Below are 16,234 nucleotides of genomic sequence, written 5' to 3' on the forward strand. Positions count from 1 at the left end.
CAAATAACAGAGTGACGGAGGCGGTTTCCTGGAGAGACGAAGCCAGCTATTCCATTTTGTAATTCAAGGCTTATGTCCAGTTTTACCAAAATACCCATGTTACGTCTGTGGAAGGTACTCCCTTCTACAAGGAAAATTGTATTTAAAAATTTTCTGGCCTATGTGATTTGGGTTTCACTGGTCCGTTCAAAACCCTCCATAACAAAGCGTTTGGGTCGCCGAGTGCGCCGTGCTGCAGTGTCGCCAGTAACCGCACTGTCCTCCGCAGGCGTCCTTTTTCCACCAGCACGGCTGTGCCACCAGCGACACCAACGCCAAGTACAACAGCCGTGCGGCCCAGCTCTACAGGGACAAGATCAAGTCGCTGGCCTCGCAGGCCACGCGGAAGCACGGCACTGACGTAAGCGCGGCGCTGACGTAGGCGCGGCCCTGCGTAGGTCGGCCCCTCCCCTTCAGGCGACGTGCCTTTGCGCAGAGGGGGTGCCGAACGCCCCAGAGGGCTGCTCTCGGCCGTTCTCCTGCGTCCACGTGCACGCTGTCATGTTGTCGTCGTCCCCTGTCGTGTTTTACCTGTGCTTCTGGGTGGGGACGCCCTCCTTAGTGCGGGTCGTGGGCTCTGACGTGGCGCTCGGGCGGCGGCACCGGGGCTCAGGTCCTCACGGCCTCGGCGCCTAGGGCCCCGGGCAGCGCGCCCGCACCGTGCGCGGGGCCATCTTAACCCGTGAGACCACCCGCGGAAGGCACAAAATGTGACAACGTGGCACTAAATAAATAGGCCACGGAACGGGCACTTGCTGGACAGCACGAACTGAAACATGGCCGAGAGTCGCCTTGCTCAGCCCCGCTGGGAATGAACACCTGGGGCGGCTCACGGCCCCGCTGCTCGGAGCGGGAGTTGTTTTGGGGCGCTGCAAGCAGATCGTAGTGCATTTGCAAGGAAGGGCGCCACAGACGAGGAGGCTCGGCCGAACCTTGGGCCCTGCACTCAGGTCCCTTTGCGGCCTCCTCGGGGAGGGGCTCGGAAGCAGAGCTCGCTGCCCTGGGCCGTCCCTGAAATGTGCTCAGGGTCCCGCACAGCCTGTTGCTGACTTGAACACGACGGGAAGGACCCGTGGTTAGCAGACGGGTCTCTGGAGGAGGAGTGGAGGGCGTTTAGTAAGGCCGTCGAAGCCGGGGAAGTGCTGACGAGCTTCATGCTTCGTTCTAGCTGTGGCTGGATAGCTGTGTGGTCCCGCCTTCGTCCCCCGCACCCAAGGAGGAGGACTTCTTTGCTTCGCACGCTTCCCCAGAGGTACGTGTTCCGCTTCGCAAAGCTTTGTGGTAAGTATGCTTACTGCGGCAGCTGTAAGCTGTGGAAGGTACTCCCTTCTACAAGGAAAATTGTATTTAAAAATTTTCTGGCCTATGTGATTTGGGTTTCACTGGTCCGTTCAAAACCCTCCATAACAAAGCGTTTGGGTCGCCAAACGCTGTGGAGGGTGTGTGTTTGCAGGGCTTCAGTGAGGGCACGGGCTCGGCTGCTGGGACTGACCGCCTGGAACGCAGGCGCTTAACCAAGGTGGGGATGGCTTTCTCATCGCCGCTAGGAGGGGCTGCCCAGGGTTGCCCAAGGGGTTCGTTTGGTGGTTCTCACATGTGGCTTTCACCCCGGGGTCCACAGAGGCCTCTCCAGTTCGCGGCCTTTCCCACTGTGCGAAGAGGGCTCCCAGGAAAGCACGTGCTCCCTCGCCTTAGAGGCAGAATCCAGGGAGCGCGCCCAGCAGCTCTGCCCAGATGCCTGGCTGGAACTCAGCTGCACCGCGTTCACGCGGCTGCCCGGGAAGCTGATCACTAGCAGTCTGCTGCAGTGTGGTGCGCAGCTCTGGGACTGAGAGAGAATGAGGGCAGGGTTTCTTTGTTTGTTTGTTTAATGTTTTATTTATTTATTTTTAGAGAGAGGGAAAGGGAGGGAGAAAGAGAGGGAGAGACGTATCAAGTGTGGTTGCCTCTCACATACCCCCCATTGGGGGCCCGACCAGCAACCCAGGCACGTGCCCTGACTGGGAATTGAACCAGCGACCCATTGGTCCCCTGGCCTGCACCCAATCCACTGAGCCACACCAGCCTCTCACGTGCCCCCCACTGGGGACCTGGCCTGCAACCCAGGCATGTGCCCTAACTGGGAATCAAACCTTAGCCAGGACAGGACGGGATTTTTTTAACCCAAATTTTATTAGGGGCTAGAATATTAGGGGCCCGCTGTGTAGCCAGAACCGTCTCAAGGCGAGTGTGAGAATGAAATGAGTTAATAAGGTTACAGCAACTAGCGCCTGGCATAGAGTGAGCCGTCGGTGAGTGCTGTCAGTATCATTATCTTCATCTTTGCGGCCCGTTGGTGGCAGTGGCAACAAGCCGTGGTCCTCCTGTGGATTTTCCCAGAGTCGTTATTACATCAGGGGCTATGAGCCTCTGAAGCCTAAACTATCTACTGACTGGTCCTTTAAGGCCGTGTGTGCTGACCTCCGACTCAAAGCCTCAGCTGTTCTGTCCGCTGCCCTGCCGCCTCCTAGTGCCGCTGGGGAGGCGCACCAATGGATTGAACTACTGCTCAATCCAGTCTTCAGTTAATTTTCAAGTTTAAAAAATGTGTAGTTTTATAAACTGCTAGGCCTTGATTTTTTTGCTATCATAATTTGCATATACATGTTATTAATATAGTCAGTAGTTACCAGAAATAGTTATCAACAAAGAGGGAAACACCTGGCTGGTGTGGATTGAGCACCGGCCTGCAAACCAAAAGGTGGCAGGTTCGATTCCCAGTCAGGGCACATGCCTGGGTTACAGGCCAGGTCCCCAGTAGGGGGCACGTGAGAGGCAACCACACATTAACATTTCTCTCCCTCTCTTTCTCCCTCCTTCCCTGTCTCTCTAAAAGCAATAAAATATTTTTTAAAAAGAGGGGAACAGAAAACAATAAAAAAAGATAAGGTGTTCTATTATGAGCCTTGCTATTGTTTAATTTAGAACTAGACACAGAATATCCATGGTTAGTAGCTGAGAAAAGTTAAAAAGAGAAATGAGGGGCTGAAAAGAGGAGGGAAATGAGTGGTTTGGTGGGGGTTACCGTTGGAGATGTTAGCAGGAGTTCGTGTTTACTGTCTGCAGTCACACACACACACACACACACACACACGATGGAGGACTCATTCTAGACACATGTGTGTGTGTGTGTACATGGGTGAAGACCCGCAGATGTGCGTTGCCTGGCTCTGCCCACTGAGAGGGCCTGGGGACAGTGACATTTCAGTACAGCCAGCACACCCAGGACCCAGATCTTGGTTCCAAACACCCTTTTCCGGTCCGAAGAACCAGGGCCGCCGTTGGAGCAGAGGCGGAGAGCAGGGCGGGGGCGGCGGGGGCGGCGGGGGCAGATGAGCCCGGAGCGCCCCGTAGGGGGAGAAAGTGAGGGTGTGCTAGAGGGAGGGCGTGGGGGTGGGCGCGTCAGGGCTGAAGGACTCGGGAACCGACCAGAGGGGGCTTCCAGTGGTCAGAGCTGGAACAGTTTGAACAACAACATAAATAATGACAGTATTGAATTATAATGCAAAGGATGAAATAACTACCCGTAAGTCCACACTGATGTAAACAGATGATTGAAGAAATAAATGGGGAGAAGGGACCCTCTTCCTTACAGAAACATTCTAAATCCTGTATAATCGACACTCCCCTTCCAGGAGGTAGGATTGTGTCCCCCTGCTTTTGACTGGAGGCCAGGCTTGGTGACGGGCTTCCCGAGACTGGGAAGTGGAACGGGGGGACAGAAGCTGGCCGGGAGGAGACCGGCAGGCAGCTCCCGAACCACGTGCTCCGGGCTGGCGTCGCCGGCGTGTGGTCGTGTTGGCGTGGGGAAGTGCGAGGGGCCCCTCACCCCTGCGGCGCTCTTTCCCCCAGTCTCGTCTCAGCGCAGGGAGGCACCAGACAGACCCCGACCGAGGGGCATGCTACAAAATACCGATCAGTACCTGTCCAAAGTCTCAAGGTCGTGAAAAACCAGGAAAGACAGAGAAACTCTTACAAACCGGGGGAGGCTGTGGAGAAGGAACAAATGCAGCGTGGGATCCTGGAACGGAAAAGAAGTGCCGGAGGAGAAACTGGTGAAATCCGAATAAAGTGTAGCTAGTAATGAAACATCGTAATCCTTAGTCTTGACAGGTGCACCATGGGGATTTTAGCATTAAAGGAAGCTGGGTCAGAAGTAAGAAACTCTAGTAGTATCTTAAGCATCTTCTGTGTAAACCTGAAATTATTGCGTAATACGGATTTTATTTTTTAAACAGGAGGAAAAGTAGGGAATTTGAGCATTGAAATAGAGATTTAATATTAAACACGTTTAATACAATATTATCCTTCCTTCCCACTAATCCAGGTACTAAGAAGGTGACTCTTTAAATTACTGGTTTTCCCCCTTTTTGATTGGTGTTTTTACAGCTTTTCTCTCTTCGTTTCAGGTGACCGGCACGCGGTGGGCCTCAGCTCCCCCAGAACCATCTTCTTTGGCACCGAGGAGCGAGGACACCCCCCCAGCAGATAGCGAAGGTAGCCTGGGGGCTGTCCCAGACTGCCATCCTAGGGTCGGGGCACGCTGCGACACGCTCGGAGAGTGAGGCACACTGCGGGGGGAGGAAGCAGGTTACTGAACCGGGCTGGGACCTCATGTTCGTAAGAAACAGAAACACACACACACACACACACACACACACACACACAAAACATTCTGGAACACACACCAGACTCTTAACTGGAGGAGGAGATTGCCGAGGATTTGTGCTTTTAACTTGACGCAGTTTTGAAGTGACTAAACTTTTATAATGAGTATCTGTTTTATAATAAGAAAATAACATCTCAATTTAAAAAACTTCTATGAACAGTTGATACCTAATGATTCACATTTGGTGACTTCATTATAGGATTGTATTTATTGTACATATACTTATAGCAATTGCTTACATTTAAAAATAGGGGGGGTGGAATAAGGGGACTAAATGGTAACGGGGAAAAAGATTAAATGAAGATTAAATCTAAAAATAAATTGAAAAACCACTTGTGTCACATGAATAACATGGATGAAAGAGATTCGTAAATCTGACTACTGGAAATGTAACATTGGTGGTCTGAACAGTGCCTTAAAGGCAAGTGATAGAAATTTACAGTTCACTCCTGGCCTGCGTGGTTCTCTTGGTTGGGGTTGTCCCTCAAAGTGAAGGTTGCTGGTTCGAATCCCGGTCAGGGCACATACTTAGGTTGATCAGTGTTTCTCTTGCACACTGATGTTCCTCTCCGTCTCTCTCTCCCTCCCTTTCTCTCTCTCTAAAAATAAATAATCTTTTTTTAAATGCAATTCGTATTTAGACAAGAAGCTCATTAATACGCAAAGAACGCTGACTGGTTTTGTATGGTGTGCAGCCTGTGACTTTTTTCACACTGCGTCTTTTCTGCACCTGGCCCTGAACGTCTACGGAGACGACATGGACGCCCCCGGGCGGAGCTGAGCTCTCCGGTTTCTCTGACTTGCGCTGCCCTGCAGCCGCCCGGCCCCGCACTTCTTCCCTGTGCGTGCCTTCTGCTGGGTTCCGGTGGGCCTCGGCCCGATTGTCACGTGGCCGCCTCCTTCCTGGAGCCTCGGCTCCCAGTCCTCTCCCCAGGGAGCCCCCGAGCACCCCGGCCACAACCACACCGACGGTGGGCCTTCCTCTCGGCCCAGTGCGCTCGGCCTCAGGGACTGACGTGTCCCTAAGCCTACCCCTTCCGCCAGACTGTGAGTCCACCAGACTGTGAGCGCCCAAATTCTCTTTTTTTTTCTATTTTAATTGATTTCTAGAGAGAGAGAGAGAGAGACGTCGATTTGTTGTGCCACTTATTTTTGCATTCATTGGTTAATTTTTGTATATGCCCTGACTGGGGTTTGAACCCGCAACCTTAGTGTATCAAGATATGATGCTCTAACCAACCGAGCTACCCGGCCAGGGCGAGAAATTCTTCTTTAAGATAACGAATGTACCTGAGCTGGGGATTGGTTTGTCGTTACCCATAAGGGAGAAGAGAAAAACTGATTCCAACACTCCCGACTGACAGGAAAGACTGGGGTTTGTAGCTTCTGAGATACAGACAGTCATTTGAACATCGTTACTATTACAACTCAGTAGCGTAAAAGGCCTTTTGAGATTGAAGGTTAGCTGCTGTGTGAGAGCCACATAACCTGTCACGTCCCGTGTCTCGGTCCACTGTAGCAACAGAAAACAAAGGTAACCAAATGCAGAACAGGATTTTGTCCTTGGAAATATTTTTTAAGTAACCCCTGAAGAGTTTCTCCTAAAAGGTTTTATTGTTTAGAACCCCTCTCCTTTTGTACCTGTAACAGCACTTTTCCTGCCTCTTCTCCATCCAGAATTTTTCTTCTCTGTTTTTTAAAAATCCTCACCCGAGGATGTGTGTGTTGATTTTAGAGAGGGGGCGCAGCGGGGAGAGAGACGTCGATGTGAGAAAGAAACATTGATCAGTTGTTTCCCCTCCACGCCCCTGCCAGGGACCGCACCTCCAGTCCAGGTGTTTGCCCTGACCAGGAATCAGACCTGCCCCCTTTTGCTGTGTGGTCCGACGCTCCCACCGCCTGAGCCGCCCGGCCAGGGCCAGAGTCTTACTGAAGGAGCCGGCAGGGAGACTCGCTGTCTCGGGGCCTCAGACAGCATCGCGTCCGTCAGCACTGGGCGGCCGGTGCAGTCCTAAGTAAACCGAAGGACTGCCCTGTGAAGGGGGAACAACAGTGTAATTTTGACAAATAGAGCGTGAGGCCTCAAGTGCTCTGCTGGGGGGCCCTCCCTCGCCGCAGTTTCTCCACCCATGGCCCACCCAGCACAGCCCACCCAGCGCGGTCCCCGCCCGGAGGCGGAGCTTGGTAGCCGCGCCCTCGGGCCTTTTTCTGCAGGACATTGTCGTTCGCCCTGTCCTCCTCTGCCGACTTAAAAGCCTTCGCCAGAGTTTACCTTCTAATATCTGCAAAAATGAAACAGTTGCGTTTCCTCTGTCGGGCATGCCCCTCTTTAAATGACAGCTTTATCGACATACAATTCGTGCACCATAAGATTCACCCTTTGAAGTATGCAGTTCGGTGGAGTTAAGTATATTCCCAGGGTTGTGCCCCCCTCGTCACCAATTCCAGAACATTTCCATCACCCTGCAAAGAACACCCTCCCAGCCTGGCTGGGTAGCTCAGTTGGTGAGGGCGTCATCCACATATGCCAAGGTTGTGGGTTCGATCCCCAGTCAGGGCACATACGAGCATCAACCAATGAGTTGCATAAGTGAAACAGCAAATTGGTGTCTCTTTCTGTCTCAAAATAAGTTAAATAAAATATAACTTTACAAAAAAAAGCCCATCTTCATTAATAGTCACTCCCCTTTCTTTCCTGCCCCAGCTGCCAGCCCCTGGCGGCCTCCAGTCCGCGTTCTGTGTGTGAGGGTCCATCTGCCCTGGACACTTCGCAGAAGTGGAGTCAGACAGTAGGAGGTCTTTTGTGACCAGATTCTTGCGCCTAACGTAATTTTTTATAGGTTCATCCGTGTTGTAGCATGTGCCAGTATTTCTTTTTCTTTTATGACCAAATAACATTCTGTCGCGTGGATGTACTACATGATGTTTACCCATTTTTAAAGTAATACAGTTAAAATTGCAGAATGTTTTTAAGTAAAGACTTTAATAGAGTTCCTAACCAGGATCATTTTTTAGGTCAACTAGAAAACAGGGCAGATTGCTTGGCAACTGAAAATTTAGGCTTCCATCATTGGTATCGTTGGTGTCAGAGTTTCCAGATACCATATGCTGGGCGTACGCGCCACACACGTACTAGCTGTCTCAGAGCAGTCTACTTCAAAACGGAGTCGTAAGGTAGAATTCTGAATGACAGTAAGTAGGGAGGCCATTAAGATTTTTATTCTGTAAAGCAACTGGATAAAAAATGCACTTCTTTCTTAATGCACTTGTAAATCAAAATTCTTATGATAAAATAGGATATGGAGCTGAAAAGAAAGGGACTCACCGAAAAAATGGGATAAGATAGGTAGTACTCAGCAAGTTGGATATATTACATATTCAAAAGCAAGTTTGAAGAGTATATTTTCTGCATTAATATCAATATTTTTAACTTGCAGGTGGACCAGAGCAAGGACCAAGTGTGGAAGGTCTTAACGTGCCAACCAAGGCTGCCTTAGGTAATGTGCATAAGAATAGTCTGATGTGGCCTGGCTGCTGTGGCTCAATGGATTGAATGCCAGCCTGCGAACCAAAGGGTTGCTGGTTCGATTCCCAGTCAGGGCACATGCCTGGGTTGATGGGTTAGGCCCCCAGTAGGGGCATGTGAGAGGCAAACACACATTAATGTTTCTCTCCCTTTCTTTCTCCCTCTTTTCCCCTCTCTAAAAACAAATAAATGAAATCTTTTTTTTAAAAAAAGAATATTCTGATTTAGAGAGTGAGATTCATTAAAGAAAAAAAATGAATCTTTGCATTCTGCCTAGAATTTATAGAGCACGGGGCACCATGATTATGAGTCTGTAATCTCCTAGTGAGGTTTATTCAGCCGTTCTGTGTGAGCCGGCTGGTAGCTGTGCCCCGGTGCAGCGCCCCTGGGGACCTGGCCGGGACGGCGGCGGTGCTGGTGGCCTGCGGTGAGCGTGGGGCTGGTCTGCGTTTCCAGCGCCCCCGCAGATGTCAGGGCAGCCCCCGTCCCTGTGTGCTCAGGGGCTCGTGGCACTCTCTCCTCTCACTGATTTGACAACAGGCCAACGTAGTCTTTAGTTCTTCGTTACCGGGGAAGTGTAATCTGAAATTGGTGCACATTACCCTGTAGTCATTGGAAAGCAACTGCTTTAGTAAAAAATGACTGTTAGAAGTGTTTCAGATCTTTTCATTGCACATTAAGAGCCTTGTGGGAGGTTGGGAGCAGGCTCCTTGAGCACTGCAGCGCGGAGGTGGGCGTCCTGGACGGAAAGACGTCCGTGGGCCTCGTTTTCCTGCTCGAGGTGGGAGGTGGTGTCCTCTCGCTAGGGCTGATCCCTCGGTGGTGGTGGTTTTATGCTGTGTTTTCCTCGTACAGCACGTTTTCAGCTTCGTAAAAAAAAAAAATTAAGATTTTATTTTTACTGGGCCTCTTACCCATGATTCTGAAAACAAAATATATATTCTATGATTAAAGTTGACCCCAAAAACAATATTTTAGAAACTTTCTCTAAAAGTGTTACATATTTTTGTGCGCTTTAGAAAGTACTGATACTAAAATAACATGCTGCTTTATGTTTCTCATCGATTAATGTGATAAAATCTGTACGTAACTGGAGGTGGAGAAGCATATCACTTGCTGCTTTAGCCGCATACGTAATGCCCGGCTGACTGGGTATTGTGAAAGAGCTCTGAAAGTTTTCAGGGGCCGAGGCTCGTGGGAGAGTGTGCTCTGATGAGCGTGAGGCACCCCCCGAAGGGAGCGGGGGTGGGGCCGGCGCAGGCTCTTCGTTCCCCTGCAGCGTGGGGTCCGGAAGACGTGTGTCCTGGGTTGGGGCGCTGTGTGGGAATGCCGAGGACCCCACCTCGGTGAAGCTCTGTCCTTGTAAAATGTGCCCCTGCACCGGGCGGCGCCGGGGGGCGGGGGAGGGGGGCGACGGACTGGGGGTGCCGAGCACAGTCTATCCCTGTGTTGCTGCTGAGTAACTACGGAGTCTCCCTCGCGCGGACGGCGGCACGCTTCCTGTGCCCCGCCCTGCACTTGTCTCCTGGATGACCGCCCGGTGCGGAAAACCTTACAGCCTCTTAAATAAAAATGTGCGGTGTCTTAGACTTTTTAAAAAAGAAACACTAAAAATACGTATTTCTAGTTGTCTGACTTTCTACTTTCCATTTTTTGACAGAGGTTTCTTCTATCATAAAAAAGAAACCAAGCCAAGCTAAGAAAGGCGTGAGTATGACGTGTGTGCGCGGTGCCGACGGTTCAGCTCTGGGTGGCGCGCGCACTTGGGAGAGCCCCCCTTGCCGTTTTGTTCCCACGGACGGGGGGCCGTGCTGGAGATAAGCAGTCCGGCCTGGATACAGACCCTGTGTTTTGCTCAATGAGGTGAATGTCACACCAAGTGAAGATGTTCCCGGCTGGCTGCTTAACAGTTACCCGTTGATGAGGAAACTAAACAAACAACCAATCAGCAGAGGCGCCCTGGGAGTTTCTGTTATTGTTGCCTTTGCAATGCCACCTGGGTGGGGGGGGCGGTGCTGTCAGGTGCCGTGCCCTCGGGGCAGGTGCCAGGGTTTGAATCCTGCCTTCGTCACTGACTGGCTGTGCGGTCGCCTCACTTGCATGAGTTTCAGCTCCTCCTCCGGACACTGGGGGGCAGAGTGATGCCCACTCCCAGGGTCGTGGGGACCGAGGAAGGGAACGGGTGTGGAGTGCCTGCCTGCCGTGAGCGTTAGCTGTTGCCACAAACTGTCAGAGAGTTTGGACAGATGCGGTCTTGTGTATCTTCTAGCTCGGGGCCAAGAAAGGCAGTTTGGGAGCTCAGAAGCTGACGAACACGTGCTTTAATGAGATAGAGAAACAAGCCCAGGCTGTGGATAAGATGAAGGAACAGGAGGACCTGGCCAGGACAGCGCCTAAGGAAGAATCCATGTAAGTTTAATTTAGCTACAGTAGCACGGTTTTGGTGACTGCGACTATTAACTAAAGCAACTCCCAGAGTTACTTTGGTAACACCACTTATTTTTACATGGATATGAGGAGGGCAGTGCGAAATTTAGTTTTACGAGAACCAATACCACAGCGATGTGTGGTCTGGAAGGGAGAGAGCCCATGGCAAGGGGACGCAGTGACGGTTCCTGGACGGGGATGGCCTCGCTGGGAAGGGAGAGGCGCGCTGGGACAGGTGGGGACGGGGAAGGCGCTCAGCACCGTTAGTCATTAGGGGAATGCGCAGCGGGACACCACTTCCGGCACTAGGCGGCTACAGCCGAAAGACAGACAGTAACAAGTGTTGGCGAGAATGTAGACAAACTGCAACCCTTATACATTGCCGGTGGCAAGGTAAAAAGTTAAACATAAAGTGTGAGCCAGCGGTTCTGCTCCTACGAGAAATGGAAACATACGTCCACACGTTCACACAGAAACTTGTGCGTGGATGTTCACAGCAGCACGAACCCCTGTAGCCAGAAAGTAGAAACGACCCAGATGCCCAGCAGCGGATGAGTGCATAAACAAGACGCGGTGCGGCTGTACAACGTAATGTTACTCAGCCACGGAGTGGAACAGAGCACGCACTCGTGCTACGGCACGGCAAACCGTGGGAAGTCTGTGCTGAGAAGCCAGTCACAAAGCCCACACGTGCGCGATTCTGGATATGTGAAGTGTCCAGAGTAGGTGAAGCCCCCGGTAGGAGGTGGGCCAGTGGCTGCCCGGGCTGGGGGCAGGGGTAGGGAAAGGAGGTCACTGGTAATGGGAACGGGGCTTGCTTTGGGAGGGGTGGTGGAAATGCTCTGGAATTAGGTGGTGGTGACGGCGGCCCCGCCTTATGAACATGCTAAACACCACTGGGCGATGTACTCTACAAGGTGAGTTTTATATTACGTGAATTATATCAATAATGAGAAAAGTGTTCACACCGTGAGACCCCACTGAACCGGAATTCTGAATCTGCGAGGGAAGGCCGTGGGTGTGGCCGTTGAGAGGGGTTGAGTCCCACTCGGCAGGGAGGAGGGGGGAAGGGAGAGGGAAGAGAAGGAAGAAGGGGGAATTAAGGCCCGCGTGTGCAGGGGACAGGCCTGGGCTGAAGAGGCTGGAACGAGGAAGGGGACAGTGAGGGCAGGTGGCAGTGTCGCCTGCCGTCTGCGAGGAGCGCCGTGCTGAAGGCGGCCGGGACAGAGAGAATGGGGAGGAGGCTGGTGTCAGCGAGCACCGGAGGAAGCAGAGGAGAAATGTGGGTGTCTGGGACGTGCCCGTGAGCGGCTGTGAGTGAGCCCCGGGAGCGTGGGCACAGCCCGGAGGGAAGGGCGGCTGGGAGTCCTGTTCTCACGGGTTTGTGTCAGTCACACGGCATTTCTCGAAGTTTCACGTGCCTTCTGTCAGTTTTAGCTTGAGTGGTGACCGACTGCAGGATGAAAACGAGAGCACTTACGAGGTGGTTCTGAGGATTAACGGGGTGAACGCCCGTGAAAGTGCGTCGCACAGCGCCCAGCGCACGGGAAGCGCCCGTCCTGGCTTCCTGATGCCTTGCTGCTCGCACCGCCAGCGCGCTGAGTGGACCTGCCACTGCCGGCTCTCGCTGTCATTCCGCTCCTGGCACAGAGGGGGCAGCACACAACCGCGTTTAGGGTTAAATGTGGTTTGAAAAGATTTATGTAAAACGTTAGTTGTCTCGGACGTCACTGTACTTTCTCTCAGCTAGGTGTTTGAGCCCGGGGGAAGGAGGGTAAATCTGAGTGTGTGGCGGCCTCCCTTGGTGGTCGGAGCGGGCTCTGTGCCCTGGCTCCGGCGAGCCCCGTGCGAGAGCGCCCTGCCTGCAGGCAGGTGGCGGCGGCTGGCTGTGCACAGGGCGGCAGCGCCGGCCTTGACTCGTGTCCTTTGTTAGGGCTGCTCGATGGGCTGTGGAGGCGAAGGCACAGTCGTGGGTGCTTGCGAATTTCTTTGGGGAACCCCGTGTGGACAGCTTTCTTGGCCCTGTTCCAAATATGCCTGAATCCCCGTCCTTCCGCGGCTCAGGGTTGCCAGAGCGGTGACGTGCCCGCTACGGTGAGGGGCGTGCGTGATCCCTAAGACGTGAGAATGTTATCCGTCTGCAGGGTAATGGAGTTACTAACTTTGTTGTAGTAAATAAAGTTATTTCGGCTCAGTCAGCTGCCGGACAGTGTCGTCTCCAGCATCGCCGGACTGTGAAACCGGACTGTCCCTGCCGTGCCCTCGCCCTGGCCTGCGGCAGGTGCTCAGCCCACCCGGGTGCCGCGCCCAGTTCCCAGGGAGTGGGGGAAGCGGCCGAGCTCAACCCCCCGGCTGGAGCCGAGTGTCTCGCCAGCCCTCCCTGGGGCTGGTGCTGGGAAGGGCTCCAGCAGTTCTGAGAAACTCGCGTCCCGGCTGCCTGACTGCATTGGTGCGGGGCCCCCGGGGCGCGGCGGGCCGTGAGCACCGGTGTGGGCCCCGTCCCGCGGCCCCGTCCTGGGGCGGTGTCCTCGGGAGGCAGACCTCCCCTCCGAGAACCGTTCCGTTCCCTTCCATTCGCCTTCCAGAAGAACCTGCTCCCACAGCGGTGTCTGTTCCCGATTTTAAACAGATCTGGTGTTTCCTTTCCAAAGTCACACTTGAAGGAGCACTTTTTCCCTGAGTGATCAAGTGTGTGTGTTGCCCTGAGCCGCCCTGGAGGACTGACAGTGGAGAAGACAGACAGACTGCCGAGTTAGGGCAGAATGACGGAGCCCTGCCTGCCTCAGGAAGGGGACAGTAAAAGCAGGATTACTCCTCCTCAGCGAGAGACTCTGTCCTGATTCCCGGTTACTGCACAGAAGTGCATCTGTGTTATCATGCAGTTTACACAGCACCTGGGTTACGAGGAATTCGTGAGATTTTACGCAACTTTATAAAGTGGATGACAGCTTAGAAATCCCAGTGTGGTGGCCGGTTGCCTTTCAGCCCCTGAGGTTCTGTTGCTCTCTGACCGGTGTGATCGGGCGCTCTCGTTATGGCCACTGGGGGCGTAGTTTTCTCCATGAAGAGGGGAGTAGCTGCGGCACTTGCGGAGATGTGAGAGTGAGGGCGTGTTTTATACACCATTTTGGTGTGGTGTTTGGGGCAGGCGTTTGATGAAGAGACACTCGGTTTCTGGCTGGTTGTGCAGAAAAACCTGTTGGCAGAGGAGTGGCTGTTCTATTTCAAGTGCTCCCAGGAGCGTGGTCACAGACAGAGCGCCTGTGGGAGACGTTCTTGTGAATCGGAGCATCTGTGGCAGTTAGTGAGCCCTTCCTAACTCCTCCGTGTGTAAGGTCGCGTGTACACGTATTTTTACCTTAAGCCAGAAGAAACCAGCGAACTAACCTCGTACTTTGACGTGCGTTGTGGAAGCGTAATGAAATATCAGCCCGAGTAAGAAATTCTGCTTTTCACTATCCTGTATAGAAATAATGGTGGCATATGTCGTTAAACGTAACAGGTAACGTAAGCTACTATTACATGATAACAGGTCATATAAACTAGGCCAGGAGTGTAGGTGCAGCAGTGACCAAAAGGGACCATATCACTCACTTAAATTACCTCGAGCGCCTGCTCAGAACAGACCTTTCACAACTGCGAACTTGCCACCATGGTAGTTGATTGTGGAGAGGCGCACGAGCTACGAGTGTGCGCCGTGTTTAATCCTGCTGAGCGTCTCCCCTGAAGGGCACGGAAGGGAAGCGGAACTAAGGAGCATGTGGTTTTCTGGCAGCGTTTCATCCTTACGGTTGGCCTACAAGGACCTTGAGATTCACATGAAGACAGAGGACCACCGGGTGCACCTGAGCGGGAAGAAGAAGGCGGAGTCCGAGAGGCTGGGCATGGGGCTCGGAAACGGCCGGAGGTACGTGCGCGCTCGCCTCTCTCTGACCCCGGGGCTCCGGCCGGTCCGCTGGCCCCGAGCGGATCCGTCCCGCCGTTCTCAACCTGCACGGAATTTCCTTAGCGTGCCGCCGCCTTCTTCTCCCTGATTGTTTTGCTTTACACTGGTGTTCAGTATAGCATGAAGACGCCCAGATTTGATTTTTCGGAAATGGGAAATGGGGCTGACTCGTCATTCAGGGGACACCACAGCGGAACTGAAGTGTGTGACCGTATTTTGTGTAACTAGTTACAGTCCTCACTGATGTGCACGCCAAAAAAAAAAAAACGTTCTTACTGTTCCTGTTTTTAACCTCACCAATCAATCAGTCTCTGTTGAGAGTGTAGACTAAAACATTCCTTGGTGAACACGGGTGCCTCTACGAGCAAACGACTGTAATTTTTCCCCGCTTTATTCCCCGTTCTCCCAGTGGCATTTCGCACTCGGCAATGGCCGACATGCAGACCATCGACCAGGAAACACCGGGCGCGGCAAAACCGCGGAGAAAGTACGGCGAGGACAGCGAGGAGTCCTGTTTCACTTCCAGCTCCAGGTAACCTGTTAAAAGCCACCCGCAGAGGGGTGTTTCGAAAAGCGGTGACTAGTGTGAGCGTGTCCATTTATTTGCGTGAGGAGCAAGTACAGACCAGTTTGCTTTGCTGTGTTTAACAACTTCGGCTGGAGGCAGGGGTGCCCTGTGAAAAAAATCGGGGACCCATCCGTAAGCGGGCAGTGTCCGCTAGCATGAAAACACGGGACGGTAAGGTAGGAAAGCGGCATTCATCTGAAACGGGAGCAGGAGAAGCGCTCCGCCGCCGCCGCCCCCTGGAGACAGAAGCCGAGCTGCGGCCCTGGTTCTGGGGTTGGGGCGTCTCATGGTCGGCGGCTGCAGCGGACGCCTCGTTTCAGAACGCCCACTCAGGGGTCTCGGGGGGCAGCGCGGAGGGAGAGTAAATCCTGTGTGTGTGTGTGCGCGCGCGTGTGTATTTATTAATAAAAAACACTGCTGTCGGCCCCGGCTGGTGTGGCTCTGTGGGCTGAGTGCCAGTCTGTGAGCCAAACGGTCACCTGTTCCATTCCCGGTCAGGGCACACTCCTGGGCTGCGGGCCAGGTCCCCAGCAGGGGGTGTGTGCATGCGAGGGGCGACCAGTCGATGTGTCTCTTGCCCATTGATGTTTTCCTCCTTCTCTTTCTCCCTCCCATCCCCTCTCTCTAAAAACCATAAATAAAATCTGGTAAAAAATATAAAAATTACAATGAAAGAAGCGCTGCTGGCACTCTGGAGGGCTCCCAGGACCCCCCCCCCGGCCCTGAGCGCTCCCCATCCAACCAGGCGTGAGGCTGACCGTGGAGAGTGTGGCGGTCAGGCGCCAGTGGCTGCAAGGGCAGGGAGGGCGGGCTTGAACTTGAATCGTCTCACTCGTGAGGTTCCTCCAGCAACCTGACCAGCACAGGGAGAGTCCTGCTGCAAGGGCGCCAAGTAAACTTGGGGTGCGACCGGCAGGGGCAGGCGGCAGCTGGGAGGCGAGGGGCTGAGCATGTAGGCCCCGGGACCAGCGACCTGGGTCTGAACCACGGCTCAGCCACTTAGTGGCGGTGTGGCCTCGG

The 16,234-nt window shown here is 53.3% G+C and overlaps 1 protein-coding gene across 1 annotated transcript in view; it reads left to right on the forward strand.

Annotated features, from left to right (window-relative positions):
• The window catches only part of ARFGAP3 (ADP ribosylation factor GTPase activating protein 3), a 41,008-nt gene that overhangs the window by 12,440 nt on the left and 12,334 nt on the right, over nucleotides 1-16,234 (forward strand). The window contains exons 4-11 of the mRNA XM_045835087.1: nucleotides 269-400; nucleotides 1,208-1,291; nucleotides 4,488-4,575; nucleotides 8,185-8,244; nucleotides 9,934-9,980; nucleotides 10,543-10,682; nucleotides 14,476-14,607; nucleotides 15,056-15,178. Of these exons, the coding sequence (XP_045691043.1) occupies nucleotides 269-400; nucleotides 1,208-1,291; nucleotides 4,488-4,575; nucleotides 8,185-8,244; nucleotides 9,934-9,980; nucleotides 10,543-10,682; nucleotides 14,476-14,607; nucleotides 15,056-15,178 (806 nt within the window). The remainder of the gene's footprint in view (nucleotides 1-268; nucleotides 401-1,207; nucleotides 1,292-4,487; nucleotides 4,576-8,184; nucleotides 8,245-9,933; nucleotides 9,981-10,542; nucleotides 10,683-14,475; nucleotides 14,608-15,055; nucleotides 15,179-16,234) is intronic.

Source organism: Phyllostomus hastatus, unplaced genomic scaffold (assembly GCF_019186645.2).
Source record: "Phyllostomus hastatus isolate PE091 unplaced genomic scaffold, TTU_PhHast_1.1 phas_contig_198, whole genome shotgun sequence".
In the NCBI taxonomy this organism is placed as follows: Eukaryota; Metazoa; Chordata; class Mammalia; order Chiroptera; family Phyllostomidae; genus Phyllostomus; species Phyllostomus hastatus.